At 42.4% G+C, this 18,612-nt stretch overlaps 1 protein-coding gene across 4 annotated transcripts in view; it reads right to left on the reverse strand.

Annotated features, from left to right (window-relative positions):
- Positions 1-18,612, reverse strand: part of ARHGEF6 (Rac/Cdc42 guanine nucleotide exchange factor 6) — a 96,601-nt gene that overhangs the window by 36,541 nt on the left and 41,448 nt on the right. For all 4 annotated transcript variants that reach the window (XM_073885664.1, XM_073885665.1, XM_025861568.2 and 1 more), the window contains 3 exons: positions 17,876-17,946; positions 3,668-3,762; positions 822-917 (listed from right to left, as the gene is read on the reverse strand). In XM_073885664.1, coding sequence (XP_073741765.1) covers positions 822-917; positions 3,668-3,762; positions 17,876-17,946 — 262 coding nt within the window. The remainder of the gene's footprint in view (positions 1-821; positions 918-3,667; positions 3,763-17,875; positions 17,947-18,612) is intronic.

The raw sequence follows: 18,612 nt of genomic DNA on the forward strand, positions 1-18,612 counted from the left end.
CAAAGATTACAAGTCTAGTTTGTAATCGGTTCTTCTCACTTACTGACTTATCTTTCCACGTCAATAAGCTGGATCCCTATCAGCATTGAGGACGGCCCCTCAGGCCTCTGGTGTGGGCTCTTACCATCTTCCTTCCCGGATGACCACCTGTATCCCAGAAAGCTCAAGAAACAGGCAATCACCCCGGTTTCCCTGTAGATGATGAAAGTTGCCAACTTCTCTGAGATACAGTGCTTGGAAAATTAATCTTGCTACAGAACTATATGCCTGATGATCATTACAGTCCATTCTGCAGTATGAAGCTGAACACCTCAACCATCGAGCTAGCCTTCCAGTACGTATTGTGGTTCACATAAAGATATACTTTCCTTTCCCCACTTTTTGTGTATTTCAACTGTTACTATAATAGACAAGATACCAGGCGTGATTTAAAGAGAAAAAGCCTCTTATGCAACTGAATGAATCACCTGACTAACTTTTCCAAGTAATTTGCAATGTACAAAAGAAAATATCGAATCAATATCAAAGGCAACGTCCCTGGTCAATGGAGAGCTTATCTGTCTCTCATACTGACCAGGAGCAGTAAACCGATACAATTTTTAAATAAAGTCAGAAACAATTTACTCCATGTAGAGCCCTGATATACAACCAGGGGTTTGGCTCTCCCTAGCGCATTTTGTCTATACTGGGACAATTTATCAACGTTGTAATAAATGAGTAAATACAAAGTGTCCCTATCTAAGACAACAGCTAGCAGGAAAAGAAAACACACCAAAGAAATGGTGTTGCTAGCTATTCTAAGGGCAACATACAACACTTACTTGGAACATTCTTCCAAGGCTTGGCAGAGCGTCTGTTGAAAGGAGCATACTTCCTCGAAGTTCCCCAGTAAAGATGTAAATTCCACAGTACTCAGACTGAAAAAAACAAACAAACAAACAAACAAACAAACAAACATAGTTTCAGTGGATAGAACTTCAGGATGATTCCAGTTATCCATCTCTGGTCTAGTGAGCTGATAATTTGCTAAAAAAAATTGGCAAATGGGATGAGGGAAGCAATCCCTAGATTTTAACTTTCGCTTTTTAATTTACATCAGCTCTGTGGTCTTAAACAACATTTAAAAGCATCCTTCCTTGATTTCCTTTTTCTACAATAAGAATAATGATCCTAAACAGGTGTTTATTAAAGACATTTAGGTGTTTTACAATGCAATGAGTGAACAGATAATAAGGGTGTAATATCTAAGTATCTCAATAGGCAAAATACATCATGGCTGGGGATCAATGCAAACAAGTTTGAGTATTCTAGAGGAGCTGGGAGAGTAACTGAAAGATACTATAAATGCTCATAGACTGCACAGGGAAAAACCACAAAATCCAGTTTCTCTCAATTTAAAATGCTCATAAATCAACAAAAGGAAATCTTTATCAGAGGAAGCAGAGGAGAAGAAAATAGTACCGATTTGTTTGTTTGTTTGCTTGTGGAATGGAATGGAGCAAATAAAGGCAAATGGAACAATTTTATCCAGAGCCTCCGTACTATGAATTTTTCTCCATTCTTCCCTCCCAAACGGTAGGTGATACAACATATGCCAACACTACTCACACAAGCACTTCACACCTCTGCAGGCATCTCACAAATATTTTTATTTTTTGTATTTTGTATTATATTTTATTCTTTTATATTTTATATTTTAACCTGACAACAAATTCATGAGGTAGGCGCTATGGTCTCCATCTTACATGTAAGGAGACCCGGGCACAGAGAGGTTAAGCAAATCACCCAGTGTCACAAAGCCAGTGAAGGGTGAAGCCAGGATTTAAACCCCAACATTCTAGCTCCAGAGGCCATGCTCTTAAACGCTTTTTGGGAGAAGACTTTTCTGAAGACTTAAAAGGCCAGTGTCGGCCACGTGTTCTTTCTTCTTCACATCGTAATACGAGGGGAGTGTTTCCAAGAGTGATTTTTGCTGACAAAGCAAAGGAAGCCCCACACAAACGTTACCAGTAACCCCTTGAGCATCAGAAGCGCCCAGTTCCTCTGCCATCATGCCCTTCTGAACCACAAGCTGGAAAACCCCTAGCATGGGTGTCAAAAGCGAAACCTTCAGCCAGCCAGCTTCCCTGACTTTCCTCCCTCATGGCCCCAAGAAGCTGACTGGGGGGCCAGCTTGAACCTGATCAGGGACTTTCTTGGCCCCCTCAGGATCAGACAGTAAACAGTCTGGTTTGCTCCAGTCGCTCTGGGGTCCATAAGACAGCCGGTGGAAACTGACCCTGACTGCATTCTGAATTTATATGGCAACAGGGAAGTTCTGAGTCAGGCTCTCTCGCCTCCTTCATTTGAAATCTTACCATCTCCCCTCCCAGGGTCACCACCTCGGTTTCCTGCCTCTGCCTGTCACCTCCACAAAATGGAAGGCACATTTCAGTCAGTGGCAGGAGGCGCGGTGCGTCGAGTCTGGCGGCTTACTGGCTGTGTGATGGGTATAGCAGTAAGCCTCTCTGGACTTCAGTTTTCTTATTTGTTCAATGGGGACAGTCATTTCTTCCAGGGCACTAGACCCAGTGATTCATTGAGGTTCCTTCCATTCAGCTCTAAGAAGTATGATTCACAGGATTCACTTCATGTTTTACATAATAATAACAAAAGACACTTTGTTGTTGATTGCATTTCAACTCTTACAAAACATGGGAATACAAAATCCTTTCATACTGAAGTGAGATTCCCACAGTGCATGGAAAATAACCAACTGGGAAATTTAGCAAGACCTTATGCCTTAGCAAACATGATTTGGAAAAAAAAGGGGGGGGGATTGTGAAATATGTTAAACTTATTTAAGCCTGAAGTCCAGTAGTTGAGACAGCTGTCCAGCAAAAGTAAACTCTAAATGAGGGGAAAGAGGAGGCTTTTGTCCTCCAGTATGTGGGCCCACGGCTCAACTTTCTATCTGACTTATAGATTATAATCTCCAGTAAAGTGTAATCAATTAAAATAAAAACACAAACGCCGTTAGCCACTACATGCTAAATAGGCCATGCCTACAAGCACACACACAAAAAAAGGTCAGTATTTTTCTTCTGTGAAAACGAAGTTTTCATTTCAAACCTCAGTCACTTCTAAGACCAGAATAAGGTTTGAGTATTTTATTTAAAACAAAACAAAACAAAACATTTGCACAGCTCTATCATTCTCTTTGGCCTGGGTGAAATACGAGCTCGAGGTGCCCTTACAAACATTCACAAAATGCCACACTTTTTCCACTCTCAGACCGTAGGAAAGAGTTTCTGCCCCAGCAAGCAAAGGTCAGGGGGAGCATGAAACTTTCCAGTTTACATGTTTTCTGCATAAAAACACCAGCAGGTCCTGTTTGTGCCAGGTAAAACTGCATGTATCGCTTTTAAAATGTACAAGATAACAATTGTGGCAGATAGAAATGCAGATGTGCTCATTCCTTCCACAGCCAAAAGAGACAGAAAGCCAAGCTCTCCAGCAGCAACATCTTGCGTAATTTCCGCTGCCTTGACCATGTTCTTGGCAACCTGTGATCTGTGGAAATTCTTCTAAAGGGCAAAATCAATTATTCAGTGACATAAGAGCAATGACTCTGGATGCTGACATTATCTTGCTTTATTTAGCAAGGGGCTTAAAATGTAAATCTTACTTGTTATTGGACTGCAGGGGTCTTAAGTAAGTGACAAGTAGAGACTGAAGTTCTTTAGCATAATCCTTTTCAGTGTCCAAAATGTTCTGTAACACCTATAGAGAAACAAAGGTCAAGGTCAAGATTTTGTATTTGTCAGGACAGTCCAAGGTAAGATAGAGCTTTAGATCTTTTAACCAAATTACTAGGCTAGCACTGTAGTAAAAGTAAGCAGCGCAAAATCTGAATGCCCTTTGTTTCATTCTAGCAAACTACTTTAATAATTGCACGACCACTGGTTATATTGCATAATTCACATGAATACAGTTTTTCACAGTTACTCATAACCGGAAGGACCTGGCCATTTATTTACACAGCGCTGTTCAGAATGCTTTCATGGGCTTTAAATCATTTATCCTCGGGAAAGGTCTCAGTTAGCTAACAAAGGGTCATATGCCCATTTTATGGATGAGAACACTGAGACCAGCTACCTTAAGACATACAGAATTTATGTCAGGATAATTTCACGATAACTGAGGTCAAATACCACAAAGGATTCTTCTTTAAGGTCTCGATAAGACCTTTAGGGGACAATACCTGAGGCCACAGGGAATTGTTAAGTAGAGTTAGAACCGGTCTTTTAAGAAAGGCAAAAAGTGCTAGCATGAACAGTTCAAAGAGAAGAGGAAGCTGAAGTGGGAGGAAATTAACAAGGGGAATAAAGCATTATGAAGAATAACCAAATTAAAATCCTCTAGGCAAAACAACCAACGTACAGAACGCAAGGTCTCTTGCCCCACCTGTCCTAGGGGCCTGCCCCATTCCCCAGCCTCCTCTGCAAATAGCTACAACCTACATTTCAAGCTCCTAGAGCTCGCCAAGCTAACATTTCGGTATATTGTCTCTCCTAGCTCCTCATTCCTTCAACAGAAATGTACTGAAGGCCCACCCTGCGCCCAGCGCCATGCTGCCTGCACGGCCTTTCCGCTCTGTTTGCAGGGGGGCACCGGTAAACAGAGGATCACAGGACAATGTGAAGCATTCTTGGCTGCAAGGAGCCCTGCAGGCAACCAGGGTTCCAGACACAGACTCACAAGACAATGCATGGCGATCCGCTTCTGAAAGGTGGAGTGGACAAAGCGAGCGGAGGCCCAGGTCACCGTGGGCTTTGCGGGGAAACCACCAGACCGGCGGGTGGTCGTCCAGGCTCTGCTACCGACGGACAGGTGGCTACAGTTTGAAGGCTTCACTCGCCTCACCTCAGACTGGGGCATTTCACCTACCTCAGGGACCACTGTGAAGAGGCACTGAGACGCTGTACAGGTAGGTGCTGCGGGAGCGGGAAAGAGTCCCGCCAGTGGAAGGGCTTAAAAAAGGTTTCTCCAGGGCGGCGCTACTGACACTTCGGCCCAGACAACCCTTGGCTGTGAGGGGCCGCCCTGGGCATTATGGGACGTTGAGCGGCGTCCCTGGCCTCTACCCACTAGATGTCAGCTGCACGCCCCCACCCCACCCCGTATGGCAACCGAATACCACCTGAAGGACAATATCACCCCCGTCGAGAAACCCTGGTTGAGAGGCCACAGGCGACAGCGTGGCTTCAAAAGCGAGGGCTTAAGCCATACCCCCTCCTCCCTAGCCACTCATGTCTCCTTTCAGTTCCTCTATTCCTCAGAAACTACTCTCAAAAGGCTTAAGTGTCAATAAACCCCGGGACCTGGAGGCACTAACGCTCTCTGAAATTAATCCAGTGATGGGATAGGAATGATTCCCCCCTCCCCCATAGAACGCTGAAGCACTACCAAGGAAATGGGCAACTATCTGGTGATGAACAAAAAAGAAAACACAGCATAAAAAACTCATGGGGGGCGGCGCCTGGGTGGCTCAGTCAGTTAAGCGTCTGCCTTCGGCTCAGGTCATGATCCCAGGGTCCTGGGATCCAGCCCCGCATCGGGCTCCCTGCTCAGTGGGGAGCCTGCTTCTCCCTTTGCCTGCCACTCCCCCTGCTTATGCGCTCTTTCTCTTTCTGACAAATAAATAAAATCTTTAAAAAAATTAAAAAATTAAAAAATTAAAAGAACTCCTGGGATGCAGTTAAAGCAGACAAATACATAGCTGTAAAATGTCCATATCGAAAAAGAAGAAAGAGGACTTCCAGTTTCTGGCCCAGCATTTAAGCAGCATGGCAGTCATTACTCCATCCTAACAATAAGCTGATAGCTGAACTAACTGGGGGGAAAAAAAAAACCCGCCTGACTTTCCTTATATCTGTCAGGGAATTGAGGCCATGGGGGAAAATGCTACCCCCAAAAGTGAAGAGACAGACAGGCAGATGCAGAAAATCAAAACTTGCTGGAGCAGAAACCCACGAGCAGAGGCCTCCACGGAAATCAGGAGCAGGGCAGGAAAACCTGAGCTGTAACTGAATTGCTGGGGGTGCAGTGTGGACAAGTCTGAGTTCAAACCCCCAGGGGGCCCAGTCACAGGGCAGCACACCCACCTTTTGTGGTACCTCTGGCAGCTCTACCAGGCTGTCACAATGAAGAGAGGAGGAAAATCTCCCTCCTGCTTCAGAAGCGGGAAAGGAAAGGTAGCCATTTTGAAATACACCAGAGCATTCTGTCCATCCTAACAAGGTCTGCCCTCAAGAGAGAAACTATTTTACCAGAGCTTAACCTATCAGGTTTCTACCAGAGTCTAACCTAGCTAGGGGAAGGGAAGTACCTTACCTCAGTTCCCTCTAGCCTTCCTGTCCCCGCTAAAGGAGGAAAACAACCTGAGAAGCACTGGTGAAGTTCATGGTCAAGAGACAGAAACTCAGCAAAAGACCATAGGTCTTTTTTTTTTTCCAGTTAGTTCAGCTATCTACTTATTGTTGGGATGGAGTAATGACTGCCACGCTGCTTAAATGCTGGACCAGAAACCAGAAGTCCTCTTTCTTCTTTTTCGATATGGACATTTTACAGCTATATTTGTCTGCTTTAACTGCATCCCTAATCGTTGGACTTCAGAATCCCTCCCCTGCCCCCACCACCATAAAAGTTACAAGTCATACTAAAGGCAAAAAACACAGTTTGAGGAGACAGAGAAAACACTGGAACCATAGTCAGGTATGGCAGGAAGGTTGGAATTATCAGACTAGGACTTTTAATATGACTATGAGTAATACGCTAAGAGCTCTAATGAAAGTAGGCAACATCCAAGAACAGACAGGTATTGTAAGCAGAAAGATAGAAATACTTAGAATGAATATGAAATGGTAGCGATCCAAAACACTATAATAGAAATGAAGAATGCCTTTGATGGGCTCATTGGTACACTGGACCACTGAAAAAAAGAATCTCTGAGCTTGTGGATATGTCGATAGAAGATTTTGAAACTGAAAAGCAAACAGAAAAAAAAAGACTTAAAAAATGGAACAGAATACCCACGAATTGTGGGGTAACACATTTAATGAGAATACCAAAAGGAGAGGAAATGGAGAAAGGGAAAGAAGAAATACTTGAAACAATAATGACTGAGAATTTTTCCAAATTAATGTCAAACACCAAATGACAGATCCAGGAAGCTCAGAGATAACCAGCAGGATAAATGCAAAAGACAAATCCACCTAGGCATGTCATATTCAAAGTCCAGATAAAGCAAAGATAAGGAAAAAACCCTGAAAGAAGCTGGGGGGGAGCCCCGCTTACCTATAGAGAAGCTAAAATAAGAATTATATCCAACGTATCCTCAGAAACCATACAAAGAAGAGGAGAGTGCAGTGAAATATTTAAAAAATTAAAAAAAAAATCCCACCAACCTGGAATTCTGTACCCTGTGAAATTTTCCTTCAAAACTCAAGGAAAAGTAAAGATTTTCTCAGGCATACAAAAACTGAGGGAATTTGTTGCCAGTAGACCTGCCTTGCAGGACATGTTTCAAAAAAGGCTCTTCAGAGAGGAGGAAAATGCTATAGGTCAGAGACCCAGATCTACATAAGGAAAGAAAGTATGAGAGAAAGAATAAGTGAAGATAAAATAAAAACTCTAATTTTTTATATTCTTAATTGATGTAACAGGTAACAGTTTGTTCAAAATAATAGAAACAATGTATTCAATTATATATGTAATTAAGATAAGCATATATGTATATGCTTATAAAAAAGATAAGCATATGTATGCTTATAGATGGGCATATACCATATAATGCTTATGTAGAAATGGAATGAATGACAGCAAGTATACAAGGGATGGGAGGGAGGAATCTGGAGTACTCTGTTATTATAAGGTACTCGTGCGACCTGTAAAGCAGTATAGTGCTATTTTTGCACTAGTTCTAAATATACATTGCAAGCTCTAGGTCAACCACTCAAAAAAGTAAAAAGAAAATTCTAGAATGATACAAACTACCAAAACTGCCTCACAAAAGAAACAGAAAGTCTCAACACCTGTAACAAGTAAAGACATTGAATAAGCATTCAAAACAATTCCCATGGGGCTGCCAGGGTGGCTCAGTTGTTAAGTGTCTGCCTTCGGCTCGGATCGTGCTCCCAGGGTCCTGGGATCCAGCCCCACGTCAGGCTCCCTGCTCAGTCAGAAGCCTGCTTCTCCCTCTCCCACTCCCCCCTGCTCGTGTTCCCTCTCTCGCTGTCTCTCTCTATATCAAGGAAATAAATAAATAAGTCTTTAAAAAAAATAAAGAATACTTAAAAAAAAAAAAAAACAACAATTCCCATGAGTTAAAGCCGAGGATGAGATGGCCTTACTGGTTGATTCTACCAAAAGTTGAAAGAATTCTTATCAGTCCTTCACAAACTCAAAATCCTGGAAAAGAGCAGAGTAGAGGGTATACTTCCCAATTCCAAAACATACCACAAAGCTATAGTAACAAGATAGTTCAGTACTGGTATAGGATAGATGTATAGATCAGTGGAGTAGAATTGAGAGTCCAGAAATGAACCCACGGTCAACTGATTTTTGACAAGTGTACCAAGACCTTTCAACAGGGAAAGAACAGTCTTTTCAACAAATGGTGCAAGGACCACATGTCTACACGCAAAAGAATCTGCACTCTAAATCTATAACATATACAAAAAATAATTCAAAATGGACTCAAGAGTTAAAACTACCAAACTCTTAGAAGAGAACAGAGGAGGAAATCTTCATGATGTTGAATTTGACACCAAAAGCACAAGCAACAAGAGAAAAAACACATAAGCTGGAATTCGTAAAAGTTAAAAATTTTGTGGGTCAAAGGACATTATCAAGAAAATGAAAAAACAAGCCACAGAATGGGAGAAATATTTATAAGTCATATATCTGGTAAGGGTCTAGTATCCAGAATATATAAAGAACTCCAACAACTCAACAGTAAAAATAATTACTTGAAAGTTGGCTAAAAATTTGAATAGCCATAGAGTTTCACCATATGACCCAACAATTTAATTCCTAGAGAAATGAAAACATACGCCCACACAAAAACCTGCACATGAATCTTCACAGAGCATTATTAATAACAACCAAAAGGTGGATACAATCCAAAGGTCCATCAACTGATAAATGGATAGACACAACCTAGTATATCTATGCGATAGAATCTTCGCCATAAAAAGGAAAGAAGTACAGGTACGTTCTACAACATGAACAAACCATGAAAATAATATGCTAAGTGAAAGAAACCAGATACAGAGGAACAAATAGTGTATGATTCAGTTTATATGACATGTCCAGAATAGGCAGAATCCATCTAGACAGAAAGTAGATTAGTGGTTGTCAAGGCCTGGAGGAAGTGATTGCTAATGGGTACAGGGTTTCTTCTTTTTTTATAATTTAAATTCAATGTAGTTAACATATACTGTATTATTAGCTTCAGAGATAGACTTTAGTGATTCATCAGTTGCATATAACACCCAGTGCTCATTCCATCACGTGCCCTCCTTAATGCCCACCACCCAGTGACCCCATCCCCCCACCCACCTCCCCTCCAGCAACCCTATTTATCTCCTAGAGTTAAGAGTCTCTTATGGTTTGTCTCCCTCTCTAATTTTGTCTTATTTTATTTTTCCCTCCCTTCCCCTATGTTCATCTGTTTTGTTTCTTAAGTTCCACACATGAGTGAAATCATATGGTATTTGTCTGTCTCTGACTGAGTTATTTTGCTTAGCATAATACGCTCTAATTCCATCAATGTCATTGCAAATGGCAAGATTTCATTCTTTTTGATGGCTGAGTAGTAGTCCACTGGAGACAGGATATGATATGATATATATATTGGAATATATATAACATCACCTCTTCCTTGTCCATTCATTTGTCGATGGACATCTGGGCTCTTTCCATAGGTTGGCTACTGTGGACATTGCTGCTATGGGTACAGGGTTTCTTACTGAGGTGATGAAAATATTGTAAAGCCAGACAGTGGTGCTTGTCACATAACTGTTAACTTACTAAAAATCAGTGAATTGTACAGTTTAAAATGGTGAGTTATGTGGTATGTGAATTATATGTCAATAAAGCTATTTTAAAAAGTCAAAGCACACATTTCTCAGCTGTTAATAGAAACTCTTTCTGGTTTTTCTCTCGGACTCCAAGTCCTCACCCAGGAGAGTGTCCTTCCAAACTCGAATCTGTCCATCATGGAGCTCTCTGCCCAGCTGGGCCGCTCTTCACAGCAGTGCTCAGCACTAATATTCGTTTTGTATTCTTAGAAATGGAGAGAACTGCACCGGAATTCAGCAGTATCATCTTTTTTTAAACGAAGAGGTAAAAAATATGCAGACTGCTTTATTAACAATATTTATTTGTCCTATATGTATTGAGGGCGGGGAAAAGGATGGTGGCATGCCTTCCTGCTCACGTTCAGGAAGGAATGCAGTCATCTAATCATCTACTTTTGTTCACATTTTTCTAAAAAGACCATGTCTGGAAACAAGCCATCCCACATCCTCACCCTCTTTTCAAGCACTGTCGCCTATGACTGTCACCCTACCCAAATTATAATGTCTGCTGGAAACAAGAAAAAAAAAAAAACAAAAACAAAAACTAGATCCAGTCATTCATTGCCTGAAGGGAATTTTTAAATTAGAAAAGTCAGACATTATTTACATCATAAAATGTGATTTTTACAACAAACAACACGGCTTTAATCCGACCTCCCTCTCACCACTGAAACAGCTTTATTATTTCAACTTCCTCTAAAATGCTATCATCTGGGGGCTCCTTTAAAAGAAATCGCTAAGATTTTGCAAAGGAAAAAAAGAAAAGAAGAAATCACTAAGATTTTGCAAGAAGGGTACCAACTGTCCTGCTCCAACGGGCTTCTCCGATAGGTGAGGCAGCACGCTCTGTAGAAGTTTCATTCTTGATGGACCCACTAGCCTGGGACCCGCAGAAGGCAAAGGTGAGTTAGTGGGTGGACACCTGCTGCCTTTGGGTGAGTTCTGGAGAGCTAAACCGAAAATGTATTTTAACTCATATTGTTACAAATTTTGAGGGTGGCTGAGTGCTGACTTTACAGAACTAAACTGACAAAGGTGGTCAATGAATCCTTCATTAAGTAGTGCAAAAAAAAAAAAAAAACATTGAATGGTAACATACTAAATAAAATAGCGCTGCCCTTGCTGTGGTTTGATTAGTAGAAATGCTCATCTGGGTGGATGCTTGGGATTCTTTCCCAAATTCATTTGGGCTTTTATTGCTTTCCTCAATCTCAAAAGACCAAGTGATGAACTTCTGAGACTGGTTCTTTATTTTTCAGGCCACGGGGCATCTACTGGAAGAGGAAAAAAGGGAAGCAGACAGAAGAGGCTATGTGTTCCCAAACAGAAGGCCTCAGTGGTGAGTCAGAAGGCAAGGGGTTTGGCAAGCCAACCAGCTTCAGAGCAGTACAGTTTGATCGAGATGAAATCCATTCGACCTTACTAAAATAGACTGCACCCAGACATTGTCTTCGCCTCCCTGACTCTGTCTTCCCAAGGACAACTGAGTATCCTTTTGCTTTATTAGCCTCTGACTAAATTCAGAATAAGACAGATGGTGAGAAGCCATAGAAAAAGAGGTGGAGGCCTTTTGTACCTCCATCCTGGGCTATCGATTTTCCAGTAAAATATATTTCCCACGTTTCCTGGAAAGGCTTGAGAGTGAGTTCATTTTTATAACTCTTTCTTCCAAAAGGAAAGAGTCATAGAGTATGAAGGAATTATTTAAGAGGCGAAAATACATAAACCAAGGCTGAAAACAGAGAGATGTCCCATGATCAAGGGGGACTCTAATGGCCTCAGGAAACCTTAAATCAAAGCAAAGACATCGTATTATAGGAATTCCGAGATAATTATGATGCCTGTAAAAATGAGCTCACGTTGATAAAGTCCTACGGGACCTAAGAAGGCACCATATTACTGTATTTGTATCATCTTTGGCTTATATGCTCCTCGCTTACGTCTGAGTACAGTGATTGGTTCCACACCTCCAGGTCCTTGGCTTTCCCGAAACAGCACAATCTCCCTATCAACAGACTCTGCAAATCCCATCACCACCTCTACCTCCAGCTCTCAGATGGAAGATAAACAGTTGACCCTCGAACCACACAGGTTCAAACTGCGCAGGTCCACTTAGACGCGAATTCTTTTCAATAAATACAGTACACTACTGTAAAGGTATTTTTTCTTCCTTATGATTTTCTTAATAACATTTCCTTTTCTCTAGCTTACTTTATTTTGAGAGTGCAGCATATAACACGTATGACATACAAAATAGGTGGTAATCAGCTGTTGGTGTTACCGGTGAGGCTTCTGGTGAACTGCAGGCTACTGGTTAAGTTGTTGGGGAGTCAAAAGTTATACATGGATTTTCGGCTGTGCAGGGGGTCAGCGCCCCTAACCCCCAAGTTGCTCTAGGCTCAACTGTATATGAACGGGTAAGACAGGAAATGGGTAGGTGAAAAAGTACAAGGGATATGGAAGAGTAAATTGGGTAGATGTATAAAGTAGTTTAGGTCGGTAGATTAAAAAAGGGAAGGTGCACAGAGGACTTTCAGGGCAGTGAAAATACTCTGTATGATCCGCTAATGATGGATACGTGCCATTATACATTTGCCCAAACCCAAAGAACATACCACACCAAGAGTGAACCCTCATGTAAACTATGGACATTGGATGGTAATTATTCTTCAGTTGTCACAGATCCCTACTCTGGTGGGAGATGCTGGTAGTGGGCGAGACTGTGCATGTGTCTGGCTGGGGTGGGTAGATGAGAAATCTCCGTACCTTCCGCTCAATTTTGCTGTGAACCCAAAACTGCTCTATAAAATAAAGTCTTAAAAAGGTGTGGGGGGTAGATAAGCACTAGAGAAAGGTAGAGAAAATTCAGGGTGGGAGCAAGTGGGCAGGTAGGTGAGTAAGAGAGAAAATGGGGTAAGCAGAAGGTGGGTGGTGACAGCAGAAATTGCAAGAGGTTTCCTGGCATTTTTATGGGATCTAACATGCCACACACGCCCCACCTTTCCTACCAAATGCAGGTTCTTTAAGACACACCCTTAAAGCATCTGCCACAAGTTACAATGCAGTAGAAGAAAGTTAGGGAAAAAAAAAAAATGCTGCCTATTACTGCTTGTATTTGCCTGTTTGGGAGTAGGGAGACATCACCTCTCCCTCTGCAGACGGATGCTCACGGCCGGGACTGAACATTCAGATCCCTGCGTGTGGCAGTGCAAAGGACAGCATCCTTCCCATGTGCTGTAATGAATGCAGTGAATAAAGCACTGCACCTTCCCAGGGACATTTTGATGGGAGAAGAAGTAAGTGCAGTCCACCCTGTGACCTGCGGGGATGGACTGCAGGCGTGCACACTCTCGCCTGGGCGGCTGTGCCCAGACAGTTCCCCCCACACACACACACCTGAACTCCCTTCCAGCTCTTCTCTACTTATCTAAGTCTTAACATGCTTAAATCCCTCCTTTCACTGAACCTTTCCCTTTATTGGTTCTCCAACGTCAGTTCAGTGGGCTTCGGAATCACCTGTAGGGGAGGGGCGAGGAAGGGGCTGAAGGAGTTGTTAAAAATGCGGTTTCCTGAGATCTGGGGCCAGAGATTCTGAGGTATAGCAAGTCAGGTGTGGGGCCCAGACAGCTGCACGTTTAACAAGCTTCCTGGGGGGCTTCGGATGCAGGATCCCTCGACCACATTTTGAGAAACCCATCTTAGGACGCTTTACAACTTTTCATCCTCTGCCATGTGGCTTACACTATCATGTCCGTCCTGCCTTCCCCATGAGGCCGTGGGTGCTGAGACCTAGGTGCTGCGTGTAAATTGAGCCTGATAATGAAGCCACTTAGATTCATTTTTTCAGTTTTACTGAGGTACAACTGACAAATAAAAAGTATATATATTGGGGGCGCCTGGGTGGCTCCGTTGGTTAAGCATCTGCCTTCAGCCCGGGTCGTGATCCCAGAGTCCTGGGATCGAGTCCCGCATCGGGCTCCCGCTCAGTGGGGAGCCTGCTTCTCCCTCTCCCTCTGCCTGTTGCCCCCCCCCCACTTGTGCTCTCTCTCTCTCTCTCTCTGTGACAAATAAAATAAATAAAATCTTTTTTAAAAAGTATATATATTGGAGGTATATAACTTGATATTTTGATATAGGTACACATTGCAAAATGATCACCACAATCAAGCTAATTAACATCCCTCCCCTCACATTGTTGCCGTTTTCCTTTCTTGTTGCTATTGTTGCTGTTGTTCTTTATTTTTAAATACTTCCTGGCACATAACATCAAGTTATGATGGGCAAAGAAAGGCAAAGAGCAGGATAAGATTATCAGAAAAACAGTGACTAGAAAAATGACACACTGTCTTGCAATGGTGAAAAAAGCTCAACAAATGGCAGTGTATCTTGAGAACACAGAAGGAACCAAGGTCAGGGGCAGCACAAGTCTCCTCTGGCCTGCCACGGCCCTAAAGGATGCTCAGCACATATTCAAAACAACAGGCCAGTCTCAGTTAGACACCTTGATGTGCCACCAGAATTGCACCAAGGCCTGAATGGGGCAGAAATCAGCAGAGGATCCCTTAGAAACTTGAAAAGGGGGAGATGATATCCACAGACTTACCAATTCAAGAGGTCTCCACCCTGCCCAAGTTTATAGTATATAATGGTTATTTTTAGTTTTTAAAAGATTTTATTTATTCATTTGAGAGAGAGAAAGAGAGAGAGAGAGCACATGAGCAGGGGGAGAGGCAGAGGGAGAAGCAGACTCCCCGCTGAGCTGGGCGCCCGACATGGGGCTTGATCCCAGGACCCAGAGATCACAACCTGAGCTGAAGGCAGATGCTTAACCATTGGAACCACCCAGGGGTCCCGTGATGGTTAATTTTACATGTCACTTCCCTGGGTGACGAGGTACCCAGCTTAAACATTATTTTTGGGTGTATCTGTGAGCACTTTTCCAGATAAGATGAGCCTTTGAATTGGGAGAGTGAGTAAAGCAGACTGCCCACCCCAACGTGGGTGGGCATCATCCCATCTGTTGAGGGCCTGAATAGAACAAAAAGGTAGAGAAAGGGAGAATTGTTCTCTCTGCCTGACTTCTTGAGCTGAAACATCAGTCTTCTCTTACCCTCGGACTAGAACTTACACCATTGGTTCTCCTGGTTCTCAGGCCTTTGGACAATTCAGCTTCTAGGAATCCATTCCACACATCTTCATACAGTTTGCCAAAGTCCCATGTATAAGATCTTCACTGCAGAATTGTTGATATAGCAGCAAGGGACCAGAAGCAATGCACATGAACTCCAACAGGAGTTGGGAGAGACAAACTGCAGGACATCCAGAATTTGTATATAAGATTTACATAAGGCCCGTAAGAATCACAGAAGTTAATGTGCCTTGGGTAATCCAAATGACATTTTAAATTGGTAGAATCATTGTATGTACATACTACATCTTCTTTATCCACTCATCTATCGATGGATACTTGGGCTGCTTCCATATCTTGGCTATTGTAAATAATGCTGCAATAAACATAGGGGTGCATATTTCCCTTTGAATTAGTATTCTCATATTCTTTGGGTAAATACCCAGTAGTGTGGTTGCTGGATCATAAGGTAGTTCAATTTTTAACTTTTTGAGACACACACACACACACACACACACACACACACACACACACTGGAATATTATTCAGCCACAAAAAAGAATGAAATCTTGTCATTTGCAACAACATGGAGGGAGCTAGAGAGTATTATGCTAAGTGAAATAAGTCAAGCAGAGAAAGACAAATACCATATGTTCTCACTCATATGTGGAATTTAAGAAACAAAACAAATGAGCAAAGTGAAAAAAGACAGAGAGAGGCAAACCAAGAAACAAACTCTTAACCACAGAGAACACAATGATGGTTACTAGAGGGGAGGTGGGTGGAGTGGGGGATGGGGGAAACAGGTGATGGGGATGAAGGAGGGCACTCATGATGAGCACTGGGTGATGTATGGAAGTGTTGAATCACTAAATTGTACATCTGAAACTAATACTACACTGTTAACTAACTGGAATTTAAATAAAAACTTGAAAAAATAAATTGGTAGAATCAGCAGAGGCAGAGACAGCTCCAAAGCAGCTTGACGGCATACTCCAAATCCACAGGGAGAAGAAGCTATGGTAATATTTTCATCTACCATTTGACTGCATCCTTTCTTTAAAAATTGAATCACTGCGGGGGGGGGGGGAGGGGGGAAGCGCCCAGGTGGCTCAGTCGGTTAAGCGTCTGACTCTTGATTTCGGCTCAGGTAATGGTCTCAGGGTCGTGGGATCAAGCCCTGTGTCGGGCTCCATGCTCAGTGGGGAGTCTACTTCTCTCTCTCCCTCTCCCGCTGTTCCTCCCCCAACTTGTGCACCCATGAGGGCTCTCTCTCTCCCTCTCTCTCTTTCTCTCTCTCTCTCCAAAATAATAAATAAATCTTTTAAAAAAATTAAATCACTGGGGTGGGGTGGCTGGGTGGCTCAGTCAGTTAAGTGCCTGACTCTTGGTTTTGGCTCAGGTCATGATCTCATGGTCGTGAGATGGAGCCCCCCGTTGGGCTCTGCGCTCAGTGCAGAGTCTGCTTGAGATTCCCTCCCTCTCCCACCCCCTCTAGCCCTCCACTTGCTCATGAGCTCTCTCTCTCTTTCTCTCTCTCAAATAAATAAATAAAATCTTAAAAAAAATTAAATCACTGGGGGATCACCTGGAAGTTAAAAGAAATGGTCAGAGAGGAAGGGAGAAGGGAGCCCAGCTCTGTTGGGTAATATATTTTAACCTCATAAATGTAAGAAGAAAAATAGTGGTAAAATTGTCCCCTATGATTACTGTCCGTGTCACCTATGAAGCTCCTTCCTGAGTTTTCATACCAACTACTGCCCACATCATCATTATGGAGCGAATTCACCAAAGAGCGCAATTCTGTCTTTTGAAACACAATGTATAGAGATGTGTAAAAACTCTCCATGCACAGAATGAAAGGAGTGTGCAGTCCAAACGCATATCCAATATTGCGTGAAAAGCGACACTATTTCAGCTGAGGTCGAGGACGACGACGAAGCTACCAGACAGGAAAACTTAGAGGTTATGTTGACTTGACCTTTTCATTAGTGACTGGGCCAAGTCTGGAAAGGAGACATGAAGGAAAGCAGAGAGAAGATTAAGGAGAATAATAGGATTTTTTTTTTTCAAATGGGAACTTATTTTGAATATTGCACATGCCCTATTTATAGCTAATAGATTTTGACACATCTGTGTTCAAGCCAGAGCTATTTCATTCCTTCCTCTGTGCCAAAGGGCAGTCTTCCCTTCAGGCTCTCCTCAAACACAAGGTTGATAATATTTCCGAGGACATCATAATGGATTGATTGATTCTAAAATAAAATCACAGTATATAATCACTTAAAACGTATTGCTCAGAGGAACTTGGGAATTCACCTTCTAAATATCTGGTAAGGCTATATCTAATGGCTGAATTTCCCCATGATGCCTACATGTGAACCGATTTCTCTTTCGGCACTGTTTAATAGGCCTTGCTCTGAATCTTTGTGCTACCTTTGAATTTGTCAGTACAGTGGATGTAAAAGTTCTAGCCATCTGTACAAGGCCTATTGACATTAGACCCTTGCAATACTCCACCGAGTCTCCCATAAGTGTCACCTCAACGCATCCGTGGCTCAGCCAGTGAAAAGGTTCCATACAGACAGTCAAGAAATTCTTTGGTTATGATCTGAACACTCACCACAGTATAATAGTTCTTGGTAAGCGGAGTAGTTTCAAATCCTTTGACAGCCTTGGGGGAGAGAGGTCTCTCTGTGAAAAAGACATTTAAATTATGTTAATAACATCCAAGGCAAAGAGCAGCATTTTACAACGTAGGTCAACTAACCTACTACAAATATTGTAAAATGGAAAGATCAGTGGAAATGTACAGTCCTCAACAAGTGAAACTATACTTTTACTAAACTCTAGATGGTCCAAGTTAGATCTTGTCCAGGCCCCCTCAATCTCTGAGGAGTTGACTCTGGGAAACAAACTGAGGGTTACAGAAGGGAGGTGGGTGGGGGGATGGGGTAACTGGGGGATGGGCATTAAGGAGGGCACATGGTGTGATGAGCACTGGGTGTTACACGCAACTAATGAATCATTGATTATATCAAAAACCAATGATGTACTACTATACATTGGCTAATTGAATTTAAATTAAAGAAAAAAAAAAAAGCCTAACTAATGAATGGCAGGGCCAGGGCAAGAACTTTTCTCCATTTGGGCGTGTTTAATTACTGCAGTCTGTCTCTCCACTCAACTTATTCAAAACAGATAAGCAAAGCCAATGCTAACCAAATATATGTATTTGTAACTTGTAAGTTATACGAGTACGATATGGAGAATAGCAACCATCCTCTCTCGGGGCTCTCTACTGTGCCAAAAATAAAATAATTAAAATCTCTAACACACTGAAAACTAGCAGGAAATTCT

The sequence above is a fragment of the Callorhinus ursinus genome, unplaced genomic scaffold, assembly GCF_003265705.2.
Source record: "Callorhinus ursinus isolate GAN/ISIS: 27379988/994484 unplaced genomic scaffold, GSC_fseal_2.0 scaffold64, whole genome shotgun sequence".
NCBI classification, from domain to species: Eukaryota; Metazoa; Chordata; class Mammalia; order Carnivora; family Otariidae; genus Callorhinus; species Callorhinus ursinus.